This window comes from Rattus norvegicus, chromosome 18 (assembly GCF_036323735.1).
Source record: "Rattus norvegicus strain BN/NHsdMcwi chromosome 18, GRCr8, whole genome shotgun sequence".
NCBI classification, from domain to species: domain Eukaryota; kingdom Metazoa; phylum Chordata; class Mammalia; order Rodentia; family Muridae; genus Rattus; species Rattus norvegicus.
In genome coordinates, this window is record NC_086036.1 from 73,839,943 (window position 1) to 73,862,569 (window position 22,627).

At 46.6% G+C, this 22,627-nt stretch overlaps 1 protein-coding gene across 5 annotated transcripts in view; it reads right to left on the bottom strand.

Moving 5' to 3' along the window:
• Window positions 1-625: 625 nt before the first annotated feature.
• Slc14a1 (solute carrier family 14 member 1 (Kidd blood group)) overlaps window positions 626-22,627 on the bottom strand; it is a 43,358-nt gene continuing 21,356 nt past the window's right edge. For 2 of the 5 annotated variants that reach the window (XM_008772170.3, XM_008772169.4), the window contains exons 2-9: window positions 17,755-17,911; window positions 17,117-17,306; window positions 14,958-15,086; window positions 12,766-12,958; window positions 11,330-11,477; window positions 11,009-11,143; window positions 4,796-4,845; window positions 626-3,046 (exon numbers count right to left, since the gene is read on the bottom strand). In XM_008772170.3, coding sequence (XP_008770392.1) covers window positions 2,873-3,046; window positions 4,796-4,845; window positions 11,009-11,143; window positions 11,330-11,477; window positions 12,766-12,958; window positions 14,958-15,086; window positions 17,117-17,306; window positions 17,755-17,896 — 1,161 coding nt within the window. In that variant the 5' untranslated portion in view covers window positions 17,897-17,911 and the 3' untranslated portion in view covers window positions 626-2,872. Of the gene's footprint in view, window positions 3,047-4,795; window positions 4,846-11,008; window positions 11,144-11,329; window positions 11,478-12,765; window positions 12,959-14,957; window positions 15,087-17,116; window positions 17,307-17,754; window positions 17,912-21,429; window positions 21,648-22,627 lie in introns of all 5 variants that reach the window. The other 3 variants (XM_039097052.1, XM_008772168.3, NM_019346.3) reach the window with 3 other exon arrangements.

The window sequence follows — 22,627 nt, forward strand, 5'->3', positions numbered from 1 at the left end:
GAGAACAGTGAATAGTTGGGAAGAGGGACAGACCTGTCCATCTGTAACTGAGCAGAGTTTGATCACTTACCCATCTGATTCTGTCACTCGAGGTTTTAGGGTCCAGGTCTACATCTGACGGTCTTAGTAAACTAAACACGCCATCCAAAGAGACAAGGAAGAGTAGACAGCATAGCAAGGAGATAGAGTGGCCACACAGGGAAGAGGAATAAAGCGCCCGTCTTAGGGGTCTGGGCCTGAGGTTAATAATGGTAAGAATTACACATACAAGCAATCCTGCACCAGATAGGATTTTTCCCACCATTGTCTGGGCTTCAGTCTGTCCTGCGGGGTAGGCCAATACGTTGTGAGAACTGACATGTCTTCTGGGGAACAAGCTTCTCCTCTGTCTGGCACCAGGTTTCACCCTTGCCCTTCCCCAGCATCATGCAGGGAAAGGGAAAGTCCTTCAAAGCCCATGAGTGGCTAGCCAAAGGGAGGCCAAATGTCTCTCTAGAATATTCTCTTTGTCTTGTCAAGCCAGTTATAATTCTAACTGGGAAATACGAGTGACACATACTTACACGTGTGAATGTTCATAGCTAGCTACTCACATTAGTAAGTATAAAGACTCATGAGACTGAACTGAGCTGTTTGTATAATTTATTCATATTTTTACACAGGGATCTGTATGCAGACAATAGGGGGAACAAAAGTACAAATGGCCCCTAAGAGTTTTCTCTTAACTTCATGATAATACTTAGTAACAAAAATACCTTGAAGACACTGATATCACATAAATAAAACAAGAGAGAAGGCTTCAGCGTGTTCCTGTTTGCAGATCTGAGATGGTGTTGCCTTAGGCCAGTCAGAGCTTTGTTGCTGGGATGGCCTCAGTTGTTTTGTAGATGCTTTGGTCCACTCTGCTGGGATCCGACCTCTTCGCTTCGTCTCTGCATGTGCATACAAGTTACTTCTTGCTGTCCCCAACGTTTACTTCACAAACTCCAAACAGGAAAATTTCAGTTCAAACACTGGAAATCCAGATTGTTTTTCATGGGACAACTCAGGAATCTATGACAGCTACAAACCCATGGCTTCAAAGGGCCGTGGTCAGAAGATTTAAAGTTGTCACAGATCTTGTTTTGATTCCTGAGAAGAGGGAGTGTGGCCGTCTCCTGAAGGCGTTTGCACTGCAGTCTGACTTCGGCCATTTGGCAAGCTGAGGACTGTCCTCTCAGTACTATTTTCTGCTTTTGGTTTTTTGAGATAGGGTTTCTCTGCGTAGCCCTGGCTGTCCTAGAACTCCCTCTGTAGACCAGGCTGGCCTTGAACTCACAAATCCGCCTGCCACCCACCACCACTGCCCAGTTAACCCTGACTTTTGAAAAGGGGTGATTGTTTTTATTTGTTTGGGTTTTGGAGACAGGGTCATTCAGTGTAGCCCATACTGGTTCCTCTTAAACTTGTGGGCCTCCTATCTAAGTGCTAGGATTTCGGGCAACAGCAACAAACTCTATAGGAAAAAGAAAATCTTTAGGATTTGAAATTTTCACTTTCCCAACCCCCCCCAATGAATTTCATTGGATGGGTGGCAGGCGGTGAGTGGAGCTTTGTGCTGTCCTCTTCAGCAAGTTTGGTCATAGAGCTTTTACAGAAACTACAACTTTTAAATGAAAAATTTAAAAAAGAAACCCGTAGAATTCTCTATCTGTATTTCCATAAGGTGGTTCCGATATTAATTTAGTTTCCTAGCCAGAACATTAGTGTGCAGAAAATAATGCCTTTAAGAAAAGAAATTAAAGAAAAAAGAAGAAAGAAAGAAGAAAGAAAGAAAGAAAGAAGAAAGAAAGAAAGAAAGAAAGAAAGAAAGAAAGAAATTAAAAAGCTCTTGAAAAGACCATGTGAGTGTGGCTTGGCTGCTGGTTCAGATGATACCCTCAAATTCATTAAACCATGGCTTGAAAAGGCCACAGACACAAGTTGCCTTATATTTGAAACACTTAAACCCCCCAACCTACAGCAATGGTGCTTAGGGAATGGAAACGGGGGGGGGGGTGCTCAGTTCTAGGCTAGCCTGGGCTACATAGCAAGGTCCTATGTCACACGCTTCCCCCAAACTAAAATGCATACATATCTAAAGTAAACGACTATGCTAAGTATTTTATGCATTTACACATTTTAGTTAATGTCTAAGAACTGGCGAGCAGCAAGCATATATCAGTGGGAAAATATTATTTTCATAAAGAATAAATAAACTCTACCAGATTTTGCAAACTCCAAGAGTGGCAATGTAAAAACTAATTTGACCAACAAAGTCCTTCCCACAGCTCAGCCAGCTTAGAAAAACACCCTAACCATCCTCATGAGGAGACCGTTCATACTCTCCTGGTGAGCTGAGGACCAGCGCTTTGGTCAACCTGCCCCACTGCGGTGTTGGACACAGTTGCTGTGAGGAATTTGCACTGATTCTGAGAGCACACAGCCTATCTGAGCATGCTGGGCTGTTTTGCCTGTGAGTTCTGCTAGGCTTTCAGAGCTCCATTGTTAATACTGACACTGAAGGTAGCTTTAAAGGACAATAATTGCTGCGGCATCCATTTCTTCTCTCCATTGGAGCATTTTGACTGTGAATACAGTCTTAGTGATACTCCTGCCAAACCCCACAACACACAGTGGGGTCTAAATTCCATTCCAGAGAACATCACCTGGACACCGCTCTCATATGATTGGCAATATACGGTCAAGAAGGAAAACGGAGCAAGCAAAAGTACGAGTCCCTGATAGTACGAGAGCTGTTCCAAGTGAAGAAAAGCAATTGGGAGAACCCGGAAGGCAACTAGAACTCTGCTTAGAATTGACCCGTGACCACGGCGGTTGGGTGGAGTTGCTCTTACAGCGGGCTGTCGACCACCCTTTTCTTGTTTTGTAGGTAGAAGATGCGGTTCTCCTCGGAGTAGGTAACTTTGCTGAGGGGCATCCTGTAGATATTGGGATTTTCCGTGGTCAGCAGGAGAAAGAGTAGTGTGGCCAAGCAGAAGGACCAGGTACAAGCTGGCAGGTGAACCTGGGGAAGAAGAGACAGGCCACACGGTTGCTTTTTGAGATTCTACCTTAAAGTGAAATTACACAGTGGATCAACTGAACTTTCACCCCAGGGGTGAGGCACATTGCTCTGGATTCTGCCTGGACCCACAGAGCCAAATCTAAGATCTCAGGGCATCTACCATTTGAAATGTTTTCACCTGTCTTTTACAGTGGTCAGCTTTGTCTCTTTTCCTATGTCTGTCCAGTGTTTGTCACATATTCAGACTTCCTGCACACACGGGGTAGGATGACATGGGACACACAGGGTGACAGCAAATTGCTAATATCCCCTGGCCTCTTAGCACGCCCACAAAGGCCTTCTCTGATTGGTCAGTCATAGCGACTTTTCTGACCTTGACTTTTCTGTGGTCTTGAATTCTACTTGTTTTATTTCTTTGTTTCCTCTCCTAAATAGACTTTTACATTTTGAGGTAGGGGCCGTGTCAACGCACACATTTCTGAGTATATGGCATTGGTTAGCTCTAGTCCTTTGTATGGCTCTCATAAGTGTGATGGGGAAGAGGGGAGTCTGACAACATTGGAATCCTCCGGGGGAGCAAACAATCCTCACACAAGATCTATTTTATCTTCAAATCAAGAGACGGGGGCTCAGGATCTGAAGTTTTCTGTATCTTTCCAGCTAACTCAGGGGTACAATCGGTCTAGTTCTGGTCCTCAGACCGATGGTGCCTTTGCATTTTCTTCTTCGGGGTGTGAAGGACTCCAAAAAGTTCTCAGAACAAGCCTGGAGATCGTCGTTTGGACTAGAGGTTCTGTGGTGTGAGGAGGTGGGTGTGGCCGAGAGCCACACATGGAGGGGCGCCGGGGATCATGCTCCTGACCCTGACCCTTCTTGTTCGGATCACACTAGGACCTTGACTTCACGCCACAAAGATGCTGTATTTCCACAGACACCTTCTCAGACAAAATCTCTGTGAGAGTCGAACACTGGGACCCACAGGCAACCGTAAACATATATGTCTGAGCCCTGCATTAGCTGCAGGACAGGAGACGGGAGATCGACGTTCAGGGTTAGGAAGTAAAAGGTCCCAGTGCAGTCAGGGACTATTTGGCTTCTTGGAGGAGGGGCAGGAGAGGATCAAAGGGAAGAGGACAGTATTAAAAGGAAGAAGCCAGGCTTAGTAGCAGGCTACCTGTAGTCCATGTTAAGGCAAGCCTCAGCTACACAGCGAGTTTGAGGCAGCCTGGGCTAAGGAGAAAGTATGGCGTGAGGGAGCAAAGGTTTGCCCAGAAATAATACAAGTAGGACCTAGGTTTGAAAAGTCTTGTTGATGTGTGGGTGAGGGTGCCATGAAGGCCAGAGATATAAAAAAGAATTGTCTGGATTAAAAACGATACCTGTTTCTCTAGTTAATTATCCCCATCTGCTCTTTTCTGGGTTCTCAACTACTCCACGGGTGTGCTTTTCGCAACAAGTAAACTATATTCTAAGTTCTCCACCATGGAGTTTGACCGTGAGTGCTATGACGTGGTGTCCAGATATTGATAAAGCTATTGTTAAAGTTATTCTTCAAACTGATCGACCCAGCATTTGTAACAAGCCTGGTGAATATGATTTGGACGAGAGTTTGCTGTGATGTTAGAGGGTGGGAGTGGCTGACAGCCAGCGCGTGGGGGATCAATGGTGGTCATGGGCCTGCGGTTTGTCACCAGGCGCTGCCTGGGTGGGCATCAGGGCACTGGCAAGTCAGGCGGAGGACAAACTCACCGCAGCCATCAGGTGTGTCATACAGGCTCCAAAGTAGGCAGTGAACAGGGCTACGGGAAGAGGAGAGGACACTGATCGGTAGGTGTACTTTTTACATCCCAGACTGTCTACACGCTTCTGCATTCTACCAGCCGGTCCGCCCCAGTTCCCTAGTTATAAATGTAGATTTAGACTTAGACCCCAGCCCATCCCTGCAGAACTCGTTGGGCTCATCCCTGTTCTCTGTTTCCTTGCTAACAGAAGAAGTAACAAGAGCAGCTCTCTCCCAGGGCTGGGTGAGCGTGGAGGAAATAACATATTCAGCACACAGTAAGTGCTCAATAAAAGTAGTCTGTGGTACAGGGTTCCCCCCCCCCCTTTTCATTGTTGTAGTAATGGTTTAGGAAAAGGCTTTCCCACAGTGAATAAACTGCCATGCTATTTTCTATAACCATGACTGAATTTAGATGAGACAGCCTGGGTTCGCCACAATCTCGCTACATCTAGAAAGGGAGCGGTGTTGCTTGGAGCACGTTAGAAGCACAGCATAGCCCTTTGACCTCCATCACGCAATGCCTTTTTCATACGCTGAAGGAGAGCATACAGATTAATCAATAAGCCTCTGATACTTTGATTTCCTCTGAGAAGGAAACACCGAAAAGGGCATGGCCCACGCGTGTGTCTTCTACATGCAAAGCAACCGGAGCAGAGGGCTTAAACAGCTAACTATCAGCTTCTCTCTCTTGGCTGAGGAGGAGGCTGGGGTGGGGAATGTCCTCAGGTTTTCCGTGATCAAACTGAAGAATGACTTTCCTATGACAGTAACCAAATCAATCAATCAATCAGTCAGTCACCTATCAGTCACATGAGCTGCCTTGGGGGGTACAGCAGAGATGATGAGAGAGATCTCTGGTCATTTCCTAAACTGAAGACTATCTTTTTCAATCAACATTTTGTCCCGGGCACCATGTTCCCTAAATGGTTCAAAAAATCCCCTCAGGCCCTAGTTTCTCAGGCTAATGAGGGCTCCTCTTCAGAAACATCTCTGCTTTCAGATCCCAGTTCTTCCTTTTCTTCACTGCCCAGGGAAGATTTTATATGTGCGATTTTCCATGCCCTCGGAATGCTGTGAACCAGTCCGTCTTGGCAGGGTGCAAGGAGCCTACTCTGAGAAGAAGGGTGCTCATGGCCGAGGTGGGAAGACTTCTCCTCTTTGCATCTATCAATTCTAGTCAGTCGTCTTCAGGATCTAACTCACTCATCCAACATGCGTGGCAACTTTTGGTCCTCTGCTCAGCACAGGGTGCACTTTGGCCTGCTCTCTAGAGCACGGTCTCTCTATTTCCTCTAGGCACACCAGAAATCCTTGTCTCTTAGCTCCTTCAAGGCCCAACATACCTCTAAGGCGTGCTTCTGGCACTCGTGGGGTTTGTTCTGTTATAAGCTATGGAAGAACCTCTAGGTCAGAGTCGCTCTTTTCTCCACAGTGAGAGTCAGGTTAATACAGGGCAGACTGCTCATCCATTAATGCCTGCAGGGCAGGGCAAGGGCTGGCTTACACCAGGGAAGCTTCTACTTCCTGCCTCTACACCTACTGAACTTTGGTGTGGAGGTGATGCTCTGAAAAAGGCTCCGAAAACCTCAGCCAGAGCCTGGAGCTCATGGGCAATGCCCCTGTCAGTGGGTTGTCATGGGTGAGTCCTACCATAGTAACCCAACCATAGACAAGTAGTACAAAATGCTAACATGGCTTCTTAGCTAACGTAGCGAATGAGGCTAGTGCTTGGCTGCACCGTTCCTGATCTACAGTAAGGAGGGCAGCCCTGTCGGATGCCCTCAGAGGCTCCCAAGTCCTCTTCCTCATAGAGACATACGGAGTGAAGAAAAGATCAGTTCTGTATACAGTATCTGCCATTTATTTCCCTTGGCAGGCAAGCTGGGACTCTTGTTTGTAGGTGACAGAGCAACCCCGGCAAGCTGAAACTTTCTGTGGCATTTTACACAAAAGGCTTGCTTTGCAAGAGGTGCTGGAGGTCTGTCCCAAGAGTTCACGTGTGACTGTTAAAAAAAAAATCTCCTGGGACCCATTGAGGACGGACTCCATCCTCTCATACTGTCTGCCTCAGAAGGACCTGCTAAAGCCCTCTGGGAATGAACTCCACATCTGTGGACATCAGGCTTGTCATCCCCACTGAACCATGGACTTTGCTTTCAGAAATATGTTACGGAAACAAGAGTATAATGTCTATTTGGCAAGCTATACCAAATGCATCCAATGGAGCAGTGTCTCAAATGGCTCCAAACTAGAGGCCATGTAACTACCTCTCAGCATGACAAGCTTGCCAAACCGAAAGGATCCATGTTATCTCAACTGGCAGAGGCCCCCCCATCCTGAGATGTGGAGCCATGGTCTTCCAAGAAAGGCCCTGGCTTCCAATCCCCATTGAGAGTTGCCACTTAAACAGCTCAAATCCCTTGGTAAATAGGCAAGGAAAGGCGACATCCAAGGAGAGCAAGTGCCAGGAAAGGCAGATACAAACACTGCAGGTGAAGCTTAATCAAAGCCAGAAGCAAAACCACAACAGCTGGCAGGATTAAGTATAATGGATAAAGCCAAAAGATGTCTCCGTTCACTGACTAAACTGGATGTTTCTGTGAAGGGACAATGAGGAGAGAAACTAAGAAAAAGTCCACGGCAATGGAAAAGCTCACACAGAACTAACCCACAAGGAAAGGAATATTTGCAGGGGATAGTTGAAGAATTAAAAGCTTTAATCCCAGAATTAAAGAAGAAAGACGGGAGAGGACACTGAAAGGATTCGACAGGGAACCCTCACAGCTAGTCGGGCAAATAACTTATATGCAAAGATGAAATTCTAGATGTCCGGAGAGAAAAATAAAATGATCTTTTCACAAGAATGAGGTTCTTTTTAGAAGTCTTCCTGATGGTTTGGGATGGAAAAAGGCAACAGGAGTCTTTGAGGACAATTTCCAAAATTTAGGAAAGAAAAAAACTTTAAATCTATTTTGTTTTCAGAAAGCTGCACTAAGACATAGATCAGGGGGAAAGGAAGCAGTGCCCTAGAGAATCCCCCAGCAAAACCACCTCTGAAGAAACACTCTGACATGGCGGTATTAGCTACAGGGCAGGGGTGAATCTCCATGTCACTAAAGGAGGCAGTTACTACACAAAGAAGTGTGAAAATGTCTGTTTACATGAATCTACAGTGAAAATTCTATATAATAGCAAATTTAATTTCTATGGTAGATGGGGGTTGGCCTCCCAGTGGAAACTGATTTGGGCCAAGGTGTCTGTCGTTCGTTCATTCTTGGAAAGAAGATGAGGGTATGGATAAAGCTAAGATGTCAAGAGGGAATAATAAACATGATGAATTCTTCATAATTTATTCTAAGCCACCAGAAAAAATAGTTTTCCATATCTCCAAATACTGTAAACAAGTGCTAGATAGAGTGTGCATTTCATTTTTTTTTATGTACACACCATTTAATCCTAGACAAATCTATGGGGCACTGCAAGCCCTTTAAACGGGGAAAACTAGGCTCAGAAGGGTTAAGAACTCTGTGGGAATCAAGTTCTAGGTAGTCTGGCAACAGGGTCGGGATTGGGGGTTTAGTTTCTTTTGGTTGTTGTTGTTTTTTTTTTTTTTTTTTTTTTTTTGGCTTTTCTTGACTCAGGGTCTTACTGTGTTCCTACTGGCCTTGAACTTATGGTCCTGCTGGCTCATCTTCCAAAGTTACATCTAAGGCAGAGTAAGCATGGCCGGCAGAAATTGACTCCCTGTTGGGGTCTACATCTTGATCCCCCAGAGTCCCTGGCTATGAAAAGGGACTCAGAACTACAGTTAGGTTAAAGACTCTAAACAGAAAGAATATCAGGGATGACATGAGTAGATCCAGTGTCATCACAAGGAGCTGTGTGGACGGAGGTTGCTAACTTGCCTGAGGCAGGAGGAGGGACCCAAAGCCTCTAACCCTTTGTCTTTCTAGATACCCAGGGTGCATCATGAATATCTAAATACACTTAATGCACCTGCGGCTACTGCACACACAGAATCCTAAAGTGTACACTCCCAATCAAGGGGTGAAGATAATCCCAGAAGATAATCTCTCTACCTTCTACCTCTTTGTTTTTTTGCACAGACCGGACAATGAAACTGTACTGTTATTACAATAAAATAGTAATGAAAGATCCCCCTTCGAGGAAAACATTTGCAAAAGACTTAGGTCCCATCCGTTGGCTGGCCTACCAGAACCAAATCCACTGTTCATGAAATCAGAATGCTTTCTGCCTGACTCAGGCTGTCCCCATACCAACCAAGTGGACTCCTCTCCTGTGCTAGGGCTCACAGAGAAGCCACCTTCTCCAGGCAGCACTTCCTGGTAACTCCAACTGTAGTCATCCCACCAGATCCTATACTACAGGTTTTTTCTTGTTCTGGTTCAAACGTTGAAAGTTCTACTCAGGATCCCTCCTAAGTCACCTGGTTCCTACTTTCCACTCCAGTCCTCTCTGCTCAGAATAAGAAGGGACCCAAAGCCTCTAACCCTTTGTCTTTCTAGATACCCAGGGTGCATCATGAATATCTAAATACACTTAATGCACCTGCGGCTACTGCACACACAGAATCCTAAAGTGTACACTCCCAATCAAGGGGTGAAGATAATCCCAGAATAAAAGTGTGGACGATCCGGGAGGATGAGAGCTTGTCTCGGTTAAGCTTCAGAATCTGCCCCAGAGCCCTGCCTGCTTTGCCCTGAACTTGGGGAACAGATAAAGAGTAACAAATATCAACAGAGCTCAGCCGAGACCCTACAGACACTGTGACAAAAATGACATCATAACAGCACGCAGCAGCTTGAGATCCGCTAACCTCACTATGGCATGAACCCAATCTAAACAGTGCCCTACAAACCTTTAGTCGTGGCTCACTCCGGATCCTGCCTTTAGCACATGGTCTACCAGTTGGCAACTAGTTAGACAGCTGAGGTTGAGCAAGCTGGCCTTGAACTCAGAGATCTGCCTGCCTCCCACCACCACTGCCTAGTTAACACTGACTATTGAAAGAGGGGGTGGGTGTTTGTTATTGTCTGGTTGGATTTTGGAGATAGGGCCATTCGTTGTAACCCATGCTGGTGGCTCTTAAACTTGTGGTCCTCCTACTTCAGGCTCCCTGGTACTAGGATTTCGGGCACCAGCAACATACTGGACAGGAAAAATGAGTTTAGACATCTAGTATATCAGGATAGATAGAACTTTTCTACAATTGACCTTCCCTTTACCTTTGTCCCCAAGGGTGTTATTCATTCCACCCCAGAACTATCTTTAAAGTTTTTACCTCCATTGAACGAGGGGTGACAAAGGCTATGAGTGGCTGCTTGTTCCTTGTCGTCAGCTCAGAGAACCCACCAGCTTTTCAGGTCCAAAGCTCTTGAGGCCGACCTTATATTAAAGAGCCACCATAGGGTTGGAAACCTACATTCAGGAAGCAGCCTAGCGTGCAGATATGGCTTCTAGGTTTGGATTTAGTCCTCAGGGACTTGACGTGATTCAGCACTTCCTTAACCCAAGTCCAATGAGAAGGGCGGCTTTGAGGGGCCTAGTCTAGCTCTGTAGACGGGGTTAACAAGTTAGTTCTCAGCTTGTGGTCTCCAGGCCTCCCTGTCAGAGATGCAAGTTTCTCCCTCTAGGTCTGCATCGGAGGCTAAGGGGAAGATCTATGGGGAGATCTAACTCTGTGTGTGTGTGTGTGTGTGTGTGTGTGTGTGTGTGTGTGTTCACCAACATTCCAGGTGGCTTGGGTACATGCTCAGGTCATATGCATGTGTACACGCGTGCACACAGACAGACAGACAGACAGACAGACAGACAGACACACACACACACACACACACACACACACACACTAAACCCATGGTTCAGGTCATGGATCTATTCCCAAATATGTATCAAATAGAATGGCTACTGGGACCCAAGCTCTTCCTTTCTTAATAACCAGTGTAGTAGGCAGAGATGACTTTAATTCTCCCAGAGAGGGAACACCACTTGCTTTGCTCACACAATTAGCTAGTGGCAAATTCCAACTCCTATCCCGGTTTGAATTTCCCGTACGGTCCTGTTATAATCTTTATGTAAATATTTACCGATAGCCCGTTACTTTGACCGAGTCCTCGAGGGCACCCGTCGTCAATGTTATATGTAGGATAGGTACTCACCACAGGCAAGGGCCAGGAGATGGGTCTGCCAGGTGAGTGCCATGAACATCCCTCCGATCGCAATGCAAGCCAGGGAACTGTTGAAACCCCAGAGCCCAGAGTAGATATCTTTAAACGGAGCTGCAAGACTGAGACCTGTCATGCAGAAACAAGAGCGGTCAGAGCTGGGGACAAGGAGCAGGATGCTCTGCCCTGAGCTGCGGGGCCAGGGGAAACATCCCAAGGGTTCCTGTTGTTCAGAGATCTCCAGAAAGCCCTGTGGTATAGAGGAGGCCTGGTGTGGAGAAGACACTTGCATTAGGGAGGAAGTTTTAGGCTCACCTGCGATGACTCCCAGCAACGATCCGATAGCAGCGTGCAGGCACATGAGTGGGGAGGAAAGCAGGATGGCACACAGGAAAATGGCCCCTGTCCACGGGTTATCACAGCCATATATCTGACCGACTCCCACCGGAAGAGACTTCAACAGCTGCAACAGAAAGTGTACAACCGTAGCCACGCGAACAACAGACAAGAAGCCCACTGCGACCTTATACAATGGGGATTGTGAATGTACACGTGTGGATTTTAGAATTTTTTAGAATTAGCATATTTAATCCTTCAAGATCAGCGTCGGTGTTTTACTGATACAGGTGCGTGCTGAACAAGGCCCCTCCAAACCTCTGGTGCTCACAGACTTTCACACTAGCTCTGATACTTGGCCACCGTGAGGCGTCCAGTGTGGTCTCACGACCCCTGCCTCTGAGGACCTGCAGATCTTCTCTAGTGAGGCAGGGACACCGGCCATGCTTCAGTTGCTTCTGCTGTCCATCAGCTCTGGCTGTCAACCAATGCCCTGCCACAGGCCGTAGAAATACTATCGCAACTGAGTTGGCTGCCCGGACTAAAAGGTCAGCAAACTGAGCAAGATTATCTCCTCCATAATTTAGAAGCAATTATAGTCAACTTTATGAGTGAGAAATCACATTTGTACCATGTGGTGAAAATATCTTTAACTTAATATAGGTATTAATGCTTGTCGATCAGATCTCAAAACATGAGTCAAAAAACAACCAACCAACCAAACAAACAAATAAACAAACACAAACCCAGCAGTGTCTCCTTTGTTTTCTATGACTTCAATTGTCTTATTTTCAGAGACATTTTAAGTGGGGGGCTGAGATGCAGCTCAGTGGTAGATCATGTGCCCGGCATGCTTGAAGCTCTATTGCAATCTGTAGACACACGCACACAAATATGCAGGTACGTATGCACGTATACATACACCCCCCAACCCCCGCAACATACACGAAACCTGCAAATTTCCTTGGAAATGTCAGTAGGAAGAGGTGGAGTTCAGTTTGGGAGAAGCAGGTCAGTAGGAAGAGGTGGAGTTCAGTTTGGGAGAAGCAGGCTTTTGAAAGTACACAGTCTCTCTGTGGCTATCTGTACGGAGGTGCACCATATCTACACCCCGAGATTCAGCGGATCTCACCCTCTGTCTTCCAGTACAGTTTGGAGGAGTTTCCTGATACAGGTTCCCAGGCCCTGCTATACATCAGGAACCCTGAGCTACTATTTCTATTCTGTATGGAGGCAGAACAGCAGGTTCTACATAGCCCAAAAGGTTCAACATCCTCCTGTTCTGACTGGTGGATGCTGATCATGAAAGCTTTAACCTCAAGGGATAGACCACCATCCCCAAGGGTGGTCTCACCCACACAAACAAGGGCTGAGCCAATGAGCTTTGAGGGTGAGGCAGGGAGTTGATGTTTTACCTCCAGGGCGCTGAGCTCGGACCACGTGATGTTGGGCACGGAGCTGACAGGCATGAAGAGTTTACTTGGGAAAAACGTATTGTAGTGTCCTGTGGCTGAAAGGTACAGCGACAAAGCCATGTTGAAAGGAAGAGTGAAGACGGGCAGGTCCCACTTGCTGAACAGGGAGCTCAACGCGCTCGAGAAAACCGGGCTAAAGGAACGGAAACCCCGGAATGAGAATCAGTGATGAGCAGCCAAACTGAGCACCGCCCCCCACCCAGCCTCTCCGCAGGGGACGGGGGTGTGTCCTGTTGCTAACACGTTCTGAAATTGTGCTGGCAAATCTTCCAGGGGTGGAGAGCTGGAAAACCTATGGTGGATCCCATCGCAGAGACAACTCTAAGACACACCACAAGATCAACTCTTGATTTTTGAAAAAAACAAAACAAAACAAAACACAAACAAAACTACACACACACACACACACACACACACACACACACACACACACACACACACTCATGGCTCAAAGTGAGTTATAATCAAGGTCTTAAAAACATTTTTTAGGGAGCTAGAGAAATGGCTCAGTGGTTAAGAACACTGACTGTTCTTCCGAAGGTCCTGAGTTCAAGTCCCAGCAACCACATGGTGGCTCACAACCATCTGTAATGGAATCTGATGTCCTCTTCTGGTGTGCATGAAGACAGATACAGTACACTCATATACATAAAATAAAATAAATCTTTAAAAAAACCCCACATATTCAGAGCTCTTGATAAAATGAAATTTTAACTACAGAGTTAGTGTCCTGGGATCCTGGGGTCCTTCCTCTCCATCAGAGTCACTGCCATCCTGAATTTGGAAGACATTACTCTGCATGTCTTCTATATGTATATCTGTTTTGGAGAAGAAAAGACAAGAACTAAGGACTCAGGTGGTGCGGGCTGGGAATGGGTCTTACAAAGTGTCTGTCTTTGAGTCTTTGCTTGTACAGACACAGCCGCTCCCTGTTTCTGAGATATGCAAACTTAGGCTTGCTTTGGACCATATAGATGACTCCCTGGATCCTCAGTTGTTGACTCAATGGAGAACCATCATCAGATCAGAACAGATCCCTAGTTGGGGGAGTGTGGATCACCTGATGCCCATGGATCCTGTCCCATACAGAACAGCTCCCAAACTCCTGGGGGCGGCTGGCACCTATGGGAGTAACCAGGGTGAAGGCTTCCTGCAGGCAGTGCCCGTAGTGGGCTCCTTAAGTTCCTCTGTGAGTATATTAGTACTTTATGCTTTAGATAGGATATGGAAAGACAAACTTGTTTCTAGAAAAAGGAATTAAGGTGTTGCCAGCATAGAAGCTAGTTTTAAAGGTTCAGGTTTTGTAAAGATTAGAAAAAAAAAAGGAGGCGGCATCTCGGTTGATATGATCGATCACTGAGGGGTCGGGGGGTGGGCACTTTCAGCTGTGCTTTAGAGTCACCTAGGGAGACTTAAAACCCTCAACACTTAGGCAATGTCCCAGAGCAGCTGTATGTGCCAAGTGTGCAGTTGAGGTTGAGAAGGACTGAATGAAGGGGACATATAGACGAGTATCTGGCTGTAAGGGGAATCCACACCTCTTAGAGCGGTTGCTTCAGTTTCTATAACCAAAGGTAGAACCTGGTTCTAATTCTTTAAAGTTTTCTTTTTTTTTAAAATTTGCGGTAAAAACCGCAGAACATAAAAATTAGCATTTATTATGACATTGTTGTTTTGCCTCTCTAGACAGATCTGCCTGGACCTCCCTAGGCTGACCTCATGCTTACAACCTCCTCTTCTCTTAGTCTTCAAACACAGGGATTACACGTATAGGCCACCATAGCTGGCCCCTTCATCCATTTGAGTGGGTGAGCGTACATGTGCGGACCTATGCAGAAGGGCATGGGAAGAGGTCAGAGGAAGCTTTGGGTGTCAGCTCTCTCCCACCATGTGGGTTTCAGGGATCAAACTCAGGTTGTTATCCTTGGCCACAAGTGTCTTTATCTGCTAAGCCGACTTGCCGGCCCCATGTAGCTGTTTTAGAGTGACAAGGTCAAGGACACACTCTCCCTGTTACACAGCTGCTGCTGACTGGAAGAATAATCTTTATCTTACAAAACTGTGCTCTTTAGACATTGACTCCTCCTTCCCTCTCCCCTCCACAGGCATTTTGAAAACCAGGCAGAACTTACCAAGTCATAGACATAGCAGATACAGGGAATATCAACCACCAGAAGTAGTCGCCCTTGTCTGAGAAGACAGCCATGAGTATTCCCACCAGGGTGGCATTGTAACCCTGGAGCCCGGCTGCTATCGCTGATCTGCGGGCAGGAGGGACAGTGCAAACACAGTCTGGGTGAACTTACTTAGAATCGAACGTAAGCAGTAGCTGTAACTTCTACCTAACACCCACTGTAAAGAACCATCATACCTGGGCATGTGTCTCAAAGCCTTTTAGGAATCACGCAGGTACAACTAAATTGCGCAGTGAAATCTATGTAGATCTATCTGAAGTGTGTGTGTGGAACAACTCCCTCTGAGCTACGTCCCAAACCACAGGAGGAAGAGCATCTGGTGAGGGTGGGGGGCCTGAGACCATCTGCCCTTCCTTCAGCCTTTCCTAAGAACACTCCTATGTCTCTTAAATTGTTAAGGACCTTGCCGTGAACAGGGCTTTCAGTGTTTGAAACAGTCTGAAGTGGGATACACGATTCCTGGAAGGCAAATCCTTTCACGGAGTCTTCAGACACTCCCAACTTCAACTTAGCCCACATTTCCACGTTCTCCTGATTCTACTCAGCTGTCTCTAATGCATCTCCAGTTTATTGCAGAGGAAAACAGTTACTTCGACCTGGCCAGGCATCTATGTAATGATGTGCACTCTCCGTGCCTCTTGTGGAAATCCCTCTGCAATGGTAAAGTCTTCAGTCTGTCTCCTCAGTCTAGAGAGCCCTGACTAAGGCACCCCTCTGTGCTTGGCATTTAACCTCGCTTCGAAAGACTGAAATGTCAGCTTCTACTCTGTCTGTAATGGACTCTCTGTCAGGAAGCATAGGGGGAACTAGAAGCCCAAGAGAGCAAGGGGAATGTTTCTGTATAATAAGCCCCTTAGTCTGGCAAGCTTCCCATTTGCAGACCCTGAGAGTTGGCAATGTATGGTACCAAGAAGGACAACAGAGCCATTTCCAGCTTGACTCTCACAGGTCACGACCATGGGGACCTGTGAGGTAAAAGTGGTGAAGTGAGCTGTTTAGGTCAGATGGGCAGGGGCCTGAGGGGCGGGGCTGCAGCCAGCGAGTGCACTGCAGCTGGTATGAGAGGTTTTGGGTTTGATCTGACTCTGCACCAAGGCACAGGAGCAACCAATAAGCTGCTGTCTTATCTATTCCCTGGGCTGAGGACATCAGAGGTTGGATGCTAATTTCAAAGTATGTTGTCTCTCTTCTGTAAACCTCCAGAAGTTGAAGTTACGTGTGACAACTGAGGAGAGCTCTGGAGATGGGCTCTCTCATGGCGTTTGCCGGTGGATATTAGCTACAAGTCAAGAGATGCCACAGTACCAGTCCCAAGAAGAATCAGTCACTTAAATGGAATTGACACTTTAATTTTTTTTAGAACTAAGAAAAGTTAAAGAAGTGTGAGTAGCAATGCATATGTGTGTATGTGTCTGTGTGTATATGTGTGTGTGTATATATGTGTGTGTGTATATGTGTGTGTATATGTGTGTGTATGTGTGTGTATATATGTGTGTGTGTATATATGTGTGTGTATATGTGTGTATATGTGTGTGTATGTGTGTGTATATATGTGTGTGTATGTATATACATATGTGTGTGAATATGTATGTGTGTGTATATATATATGTGTGTGTGTATATACATGTATGTGTGTATATATGTGTGTGTGTATGTGTGTGTATATATATGTGTGTGTGTATATACGGTCTTCAAAACTCTAATTACCAAGGAAGTGAGGGTGCTCCTGCCAATATCAAGAATGAACTCATGCAGGCCTTGTGCATGCTAGACAAATGCTCTCCCACTGAACTCAGAAGCATTTTAATTAAAGTTGTAATAAGTAATCGAATTACTAAAGGAGACTTCGGTGGGCGCTTTCCTGGTGATAGGTGCGTTCTGGCTACTGTACACATCAGGTAGTACTCAGACTGGCTCCTTATTCAGATGAGGAGAAGGGACTACCAGTGATTCCCTGGCCTCTGACTAAAGGCAAACAGAGCGTTCTGTGGATTAAAGGTTGTTTTACCTGGGAGGGTGTGGCTTTCTCATTGCTGCCCATGGCAGCTGCCCAGCTGTCCCTCAGAGAGGGGGCTGGCATATGAGGCCTTGCCTACCTGTCTTGGCTAAGCAAGAGGGCGGTCAGAGTGGAGACCACGGTTCCTACACAGCCACAGAGCGCCCACCAGGGGTTCTGGACCAGAAGTCCCGCCAGAATCAGGATTCCACTGATGGGGTTGCTGACAAACACCACCTGGGATATGCCACGAAGTATCCAGTCCATGAACTGGAGCACCACAGGCTTGTCTGGGGGAGACAAGAGGAGCAGAGTTAGGGAAGAGACAAAAATAATGCCAAGGTCTACCCAGAATCGGTCGGAGGTGAAACTCTGCGATATTATGTGAAGCCTCCCTATGACCCCTTAATTTGTTTAGTGAGTCTACACATCCCTCCTGGGATTCATGCACCCGTTTACCATGCTCAGAGGTAGAAACCAAGGGATCAGTTATCAGCAGTTGCACTTCCTTTGTTAAGTACTGAGATGGTCCTTTCATTTCATATGAATAGGGCACTGCCCCCTGCCCATTACGTCAGCGAAAAAGGTGCGAGGGACTTGTAAGTCAGAAGACGCAAAACAGAAGACAGAAAAGTGATGGCTGGGAGTAGAGCTAAGTCCATAGGGAGAAGCACAGGCAACAGGTGTCCTCAGAGCCGCTTCCCTGGTTCTCCAAGAAATGAGTGCTTAGTCACATACCTTTAAGCCAGTTGGCGAATTCCTTCATATCTCCCGTGACATAGCCAAGTACTTTGAGGCCACACCTTCTCCCCCGGCAGGATAAAATCTGGCTTTCACCTCGGTCTACTTTAACCATAGTGGGAATATCTTCCATGGCCATTTCTTCCTCTGGCTCCTTGAAGGAAGGACAGGGTTAGTAAAGGTCCTGAACCAGAAAGAGCTCCATGGCTAGCTTAGGCTGTTGTCGTCGCCACAGAAGACAAGTGTGGAAGCGTTCACCTACAGCAGTGGTTCTTAATTTTCCTAGCACTGTGGCCCTTTGATACAATTCCTCATGGGGTGACCCCCAACCATAACATTATTCTGTTGCTACTTCATAACTGTAAACGTGCTACGGCTATGAACTGTAACGTAGATGTCCGTGTTTTCCAACGGTCTTAGGTGACCCATGTAAAAGGGTCATTTGACCTTCCGAGGGGTCTCGATTCACTGGTGTAGAACCACTGGAGTAAACTACGGCAGTGTCGTGGGTCTGAGAATGTACTCTTTCTTCCTGGAGTGCCATTGAGGAATTCTTTATCCAAACCCAAATACCACATGACCTTGTCCTCGATGTCTTTAATGCGACCATGAGAAGGTTCTTGTCTATACCCTCACAAGGCCTGGTTTCTAGCTTAACCAATATTTGTTGAGGCCCCATTTCCTGTGCTCAAGGAACTTAGTGTTGTTGAGAAGAAAGAAAAGTAAAACCAACAGAACACGTCGAATAATATAGAAAGAGCTAAAATAAGCAAGCAACCTTGAAATCTGCATTTTTCTTTTTTACAAAATAGCAGGTATGGTAGGCGGGCATGGTAGCATATATCTGTAATCCCAGGAGGTAGGAGGCTCAGGAGGCCAGACCCAGCAACAATGGTTCAAACACAGCCTGGGCTACATGACATCTGTGTCCCAGAAAAGCAAACTGCCAATATTAAAAAACAAACAAACAAAACATCCCAACTACTGAAGAGGGAAGTGGGTGTGTGTTGAGACAGCCTAAGAAGCCCCTGACCTGAGTCTCCAAGAATAAGATTGCTTGAATTCATAGTACATCGTCCAGTTCTCTCAGATAGCCTGCATGGAAGCTGTCACGTAAACGCATAAAACAAGCAAGAAAGATACCCACGAAGGTGCAGAGGAGTGGTTCTCAGCCTGTGTTTAGCAACCCCTTGGAAGGTCAAATGACCCTTTCACAGGGGTTGCCTAAGACCACCAGAAGACAGATATTTACATCACAATTCATAACAGTAGCAAAATTACAGTTATGGAGTAGCAATGAAAATAATTCTATGGTCGGGGGTCACCACAACTTGTGGAATTGCATTCGAGGGCCACAGCATTAGGAAAGTTGAGAACCACTGGTGTGGAAATCAAGACAGGTATAAATGGACAATGCTGTCAAAAGCCAAACACTATGACGATGTGTATTGCACAGCATAAGAATGCCCAGGATTTTATTATAGTCAGAATGCAAACATGTTAGCCATAATGCGTGTTGACTACAGGGCTGGCTACTTCTTATGTTAAGTATGTAACCGGAGAGAACTAAGATCACTGGGTTTGGTACCCTGTGACACAACATGAAGGCTTCTCAGTGCCAACCACAGATGTAAGGGCTACCCATGACACACTCCTATAGTTAGACACGTAGAGAAGGACAACAGCCAAGACGCCCAGGTTGTCTGAAAAGGCCCAGCATACAGACAGGTAAGAAGGAAGCGGGGCAGCTCCATCAGCAGCCTCTGGAGACTTCAGTGGGGAATACGTGGAAGCCACAGCCACAAAAGGCAAGACCAAGGCAAGACAACGTTGCACACATAAGCCAGCTCCTTTCTCCTCACGGCAAGGCCACCGACAGAGTTTCTCTGGCTGATTCTGAGCCTACCAGGGTTCCATTTACTACATCCAAGAGTTGGCTAGCACTCACTTTGTAGTCCTGGCACTCACTTTGTAGTCCAGGCTGGCCTTGAACTCACAGATATCCCGTCTGCCTTTGCCTTCTGAGTGCTGGGATTAAAGGTGTGTGCCCTGGTCTCCCGGTTTAAAATCACGTCTTTCAAAGACAACGGGGCTCTAGTGTTGACTTACATTAACCCCAGTACAGAAATCAATGTTTTATTACTGATCTATTACTATACAGCAATTTTGGTTTTTTGCTATAGCTTAGGCCAGCCTTGAACTTGCTACCTTTCTCCTGCCCCTGACTCCCAAGTGCTGGGATTACAGATAGGTACCACCACGCCTGTCTATCTTCCTGTTTTTTTTTAAACAATGGCACACCATTAATCATCATACAGACTTGGAGTTATTTCTTCAATGCGTTCCACCCCAAGGTCATTCTGTCCTGGCAACATTCTAGCTGACATTTGTGAGTCTATCAGTGAATCTCTGTATTAGAATTTTTTCTTTTCACACTGAAAACTCCTGGAGACACGGAACCTGTGCCAAGCCCATAGAGCACGGCTCGCCCTGCTCTGTACTTAAAAACCCACAGATCTGTTTAAGTAACGCAGCACTTGTAAAAAAAAATATTTCCATCTCATAAAATAAATATAAATAAATAAAAACAATACTTTCCTTTTATCTAAGCAATGGCTACTGCTTCTTTCAGACCACTCCCTCTTCAGATCTCAAAGCATGCCTGGTTAGCTTGCCTTGGTGAGGGTGACCCTTTCTCAAAGCCACACCAAGATACAAGAGGCATCAGCTTTAAGTCTCAGACTTGATGAGGAGAAGCTCAAGGGACGGGCGTCTCGAGTTGCTGTGACCAAACCAATCAAGCCCTGAAAGTGGCAGTTTCCATCTGCCACAGAAATCACCTCCAGAATACACAAGTGCGTGCTCTCAAAACTTGGAGCCTGTATTTATTTTAGAGAGTTTCGAATACCACATCGCCCCAGAGATTCGAAACCTGATAGTCTGACTGGCCAGACATGACTGGGAACCTGAATGGCCTGTGTCCTTGTGGAACCATTCCAAGTTAAGACTAAACGACTTTTGTCCAATCTACAGCCCAACCTACAGCTGTGTCTCCAATACTCCTGTGTAGGGATGCCCTACGTGGCTGTAACATTGTTCCCCACCATCCCACACCTCAGAGAAGGCTCCTCATGCCTGAGCAGACAGTGGCTACGTCCCAGAGTCCCCAGGGAGCCATTTATTCTGAACTGCTGATCTTCCTGTAGCTCCTAGGATCAGGGACACCTGTTTCAGATCTCCAACCTGAGAGCCGGTTAGGAGAAAGCAGTAGTTTAAATCTAGTTCGCTCTAGAACGTTATCATGCTAGAAAAATCCGTGTCTCTTTTTGGAACTCGGGCTCAGGAGAGGACCCTTCCAGCTGATGCTCATACTCTGCTGAAAAGGCCATTGCGTCTCTATAGAACAGAGAGGTCAATGGAGAGACTTTTCATCGAAGAGAAGCAGGAGAACTGTAAAGCTCCTGACTTGTGCTTCCTTGTAATTTCCCTAAGGCTTTGCAACTGCCCTAGCTCAGTGGTGCGGCCTCTAAGCCTATGGGAGTAGCTCAGGCCATGGCACCATCCTCAGCAGAGGATGACCACCCATGTCCCAGCCTCTGCTCAGAAAGGACACCATGCTGGGAGCAGTCTCTCAGGTTCCCCCAAGGAACAGGCTGCTGGGAGGGAGCCTACCTGTTCTTGCCACCTTTGTGCCAGGAACAAGTTTAGCCGTCTGAAGCCTCCTGGCGCTGCCTTACCGGCTCTATTTCCAAAAGGGTCTATCCAAAGAGGATCATGATGGGAGTCATCAGTGCCACCACTCAAAGACTGTCCGTTCATCTTTCCTTCTCCATACACGACAGACGTGAATCAGCAGTGTCCTGGCTCTGGGGAGCACAGGAAAAGCCAGACTGGGGGAGAGGGACAGGTCTGCTTTCAGTTTCTGCTAAGGGAAGATGCTCTCTCTGCCCTGGCCCCCTTAGAGCAGCTTGCAGTGGGAGGGAGGAAGGAGGACACGGACTATGAGGCAAAACTCATTTTACAGTACTCTGGAAATGGTGGCAACCCATGCTGAACAGAGGAAGAACGAGAGTGGGTCCCACGCTCTGTGTTCGACTGGCAGGAGGGTGGCCCATTTGAATCCTGCTGCAGAGAGGGACGGTGGCTTCGGGCTCTGCAGCGCTCTGGCAAGCTGTTGTGCTCTGTGCTGGAGACCAGCTCTGAGAACGACAGTGTCTCAGCCTTGTTTCTTATGAAACAGGAGGAAAAGGAGCCCCTTAGTTCTGCTTCCTGCCGTAAGATACTAGCCACACTTTGCATGCACAGCAAAGCTCATTCTGCCATACTGGCAAACGCCATCTCTCTTACAATAAGAGTCACGATTACAGAATACCTAATATCAGCTTGTTAACAAGAAACAATTGTGAGTCAAATTTGGTAAGAGTGTCAGAGTTTAGTGATTTCCTTTCCCTCTCACTCTCCTTCCCTCCCCCCTCCCATCCTTCCCATTGCATTCGGAAAAGAGCTCTGCGTTCAGAAGTTCTAGAATGTTCTATGTGTGATTTTTGTCTCTTCTTCTTCCCTCTTTACTCTCACATTCTTCTACTGACTGGGAGTGAAAGTTGGAAACTTTACAAAGGCGATTTGAAGGATCCACAGTTGTGGAAAGTATTTCTGATGTACTTTATGGGAAAAGAAGTGTGTGTGTGTGTGTGTGTGTGTGTGTGCGCGCGCGCGCGCGCGCGCGCTCGTGTGCGTGCTTTCCGGCCTTAGTGTAAACCAAACCGATGTTCCTGGAGTTTGCAGAATGAGCATTTTGGGTTGGTAAGAAAGAATGGTAAACAGCTCCATAGCAAGGGTCTTATATTAGGTCAAAGGCAGGGGAGTGGGA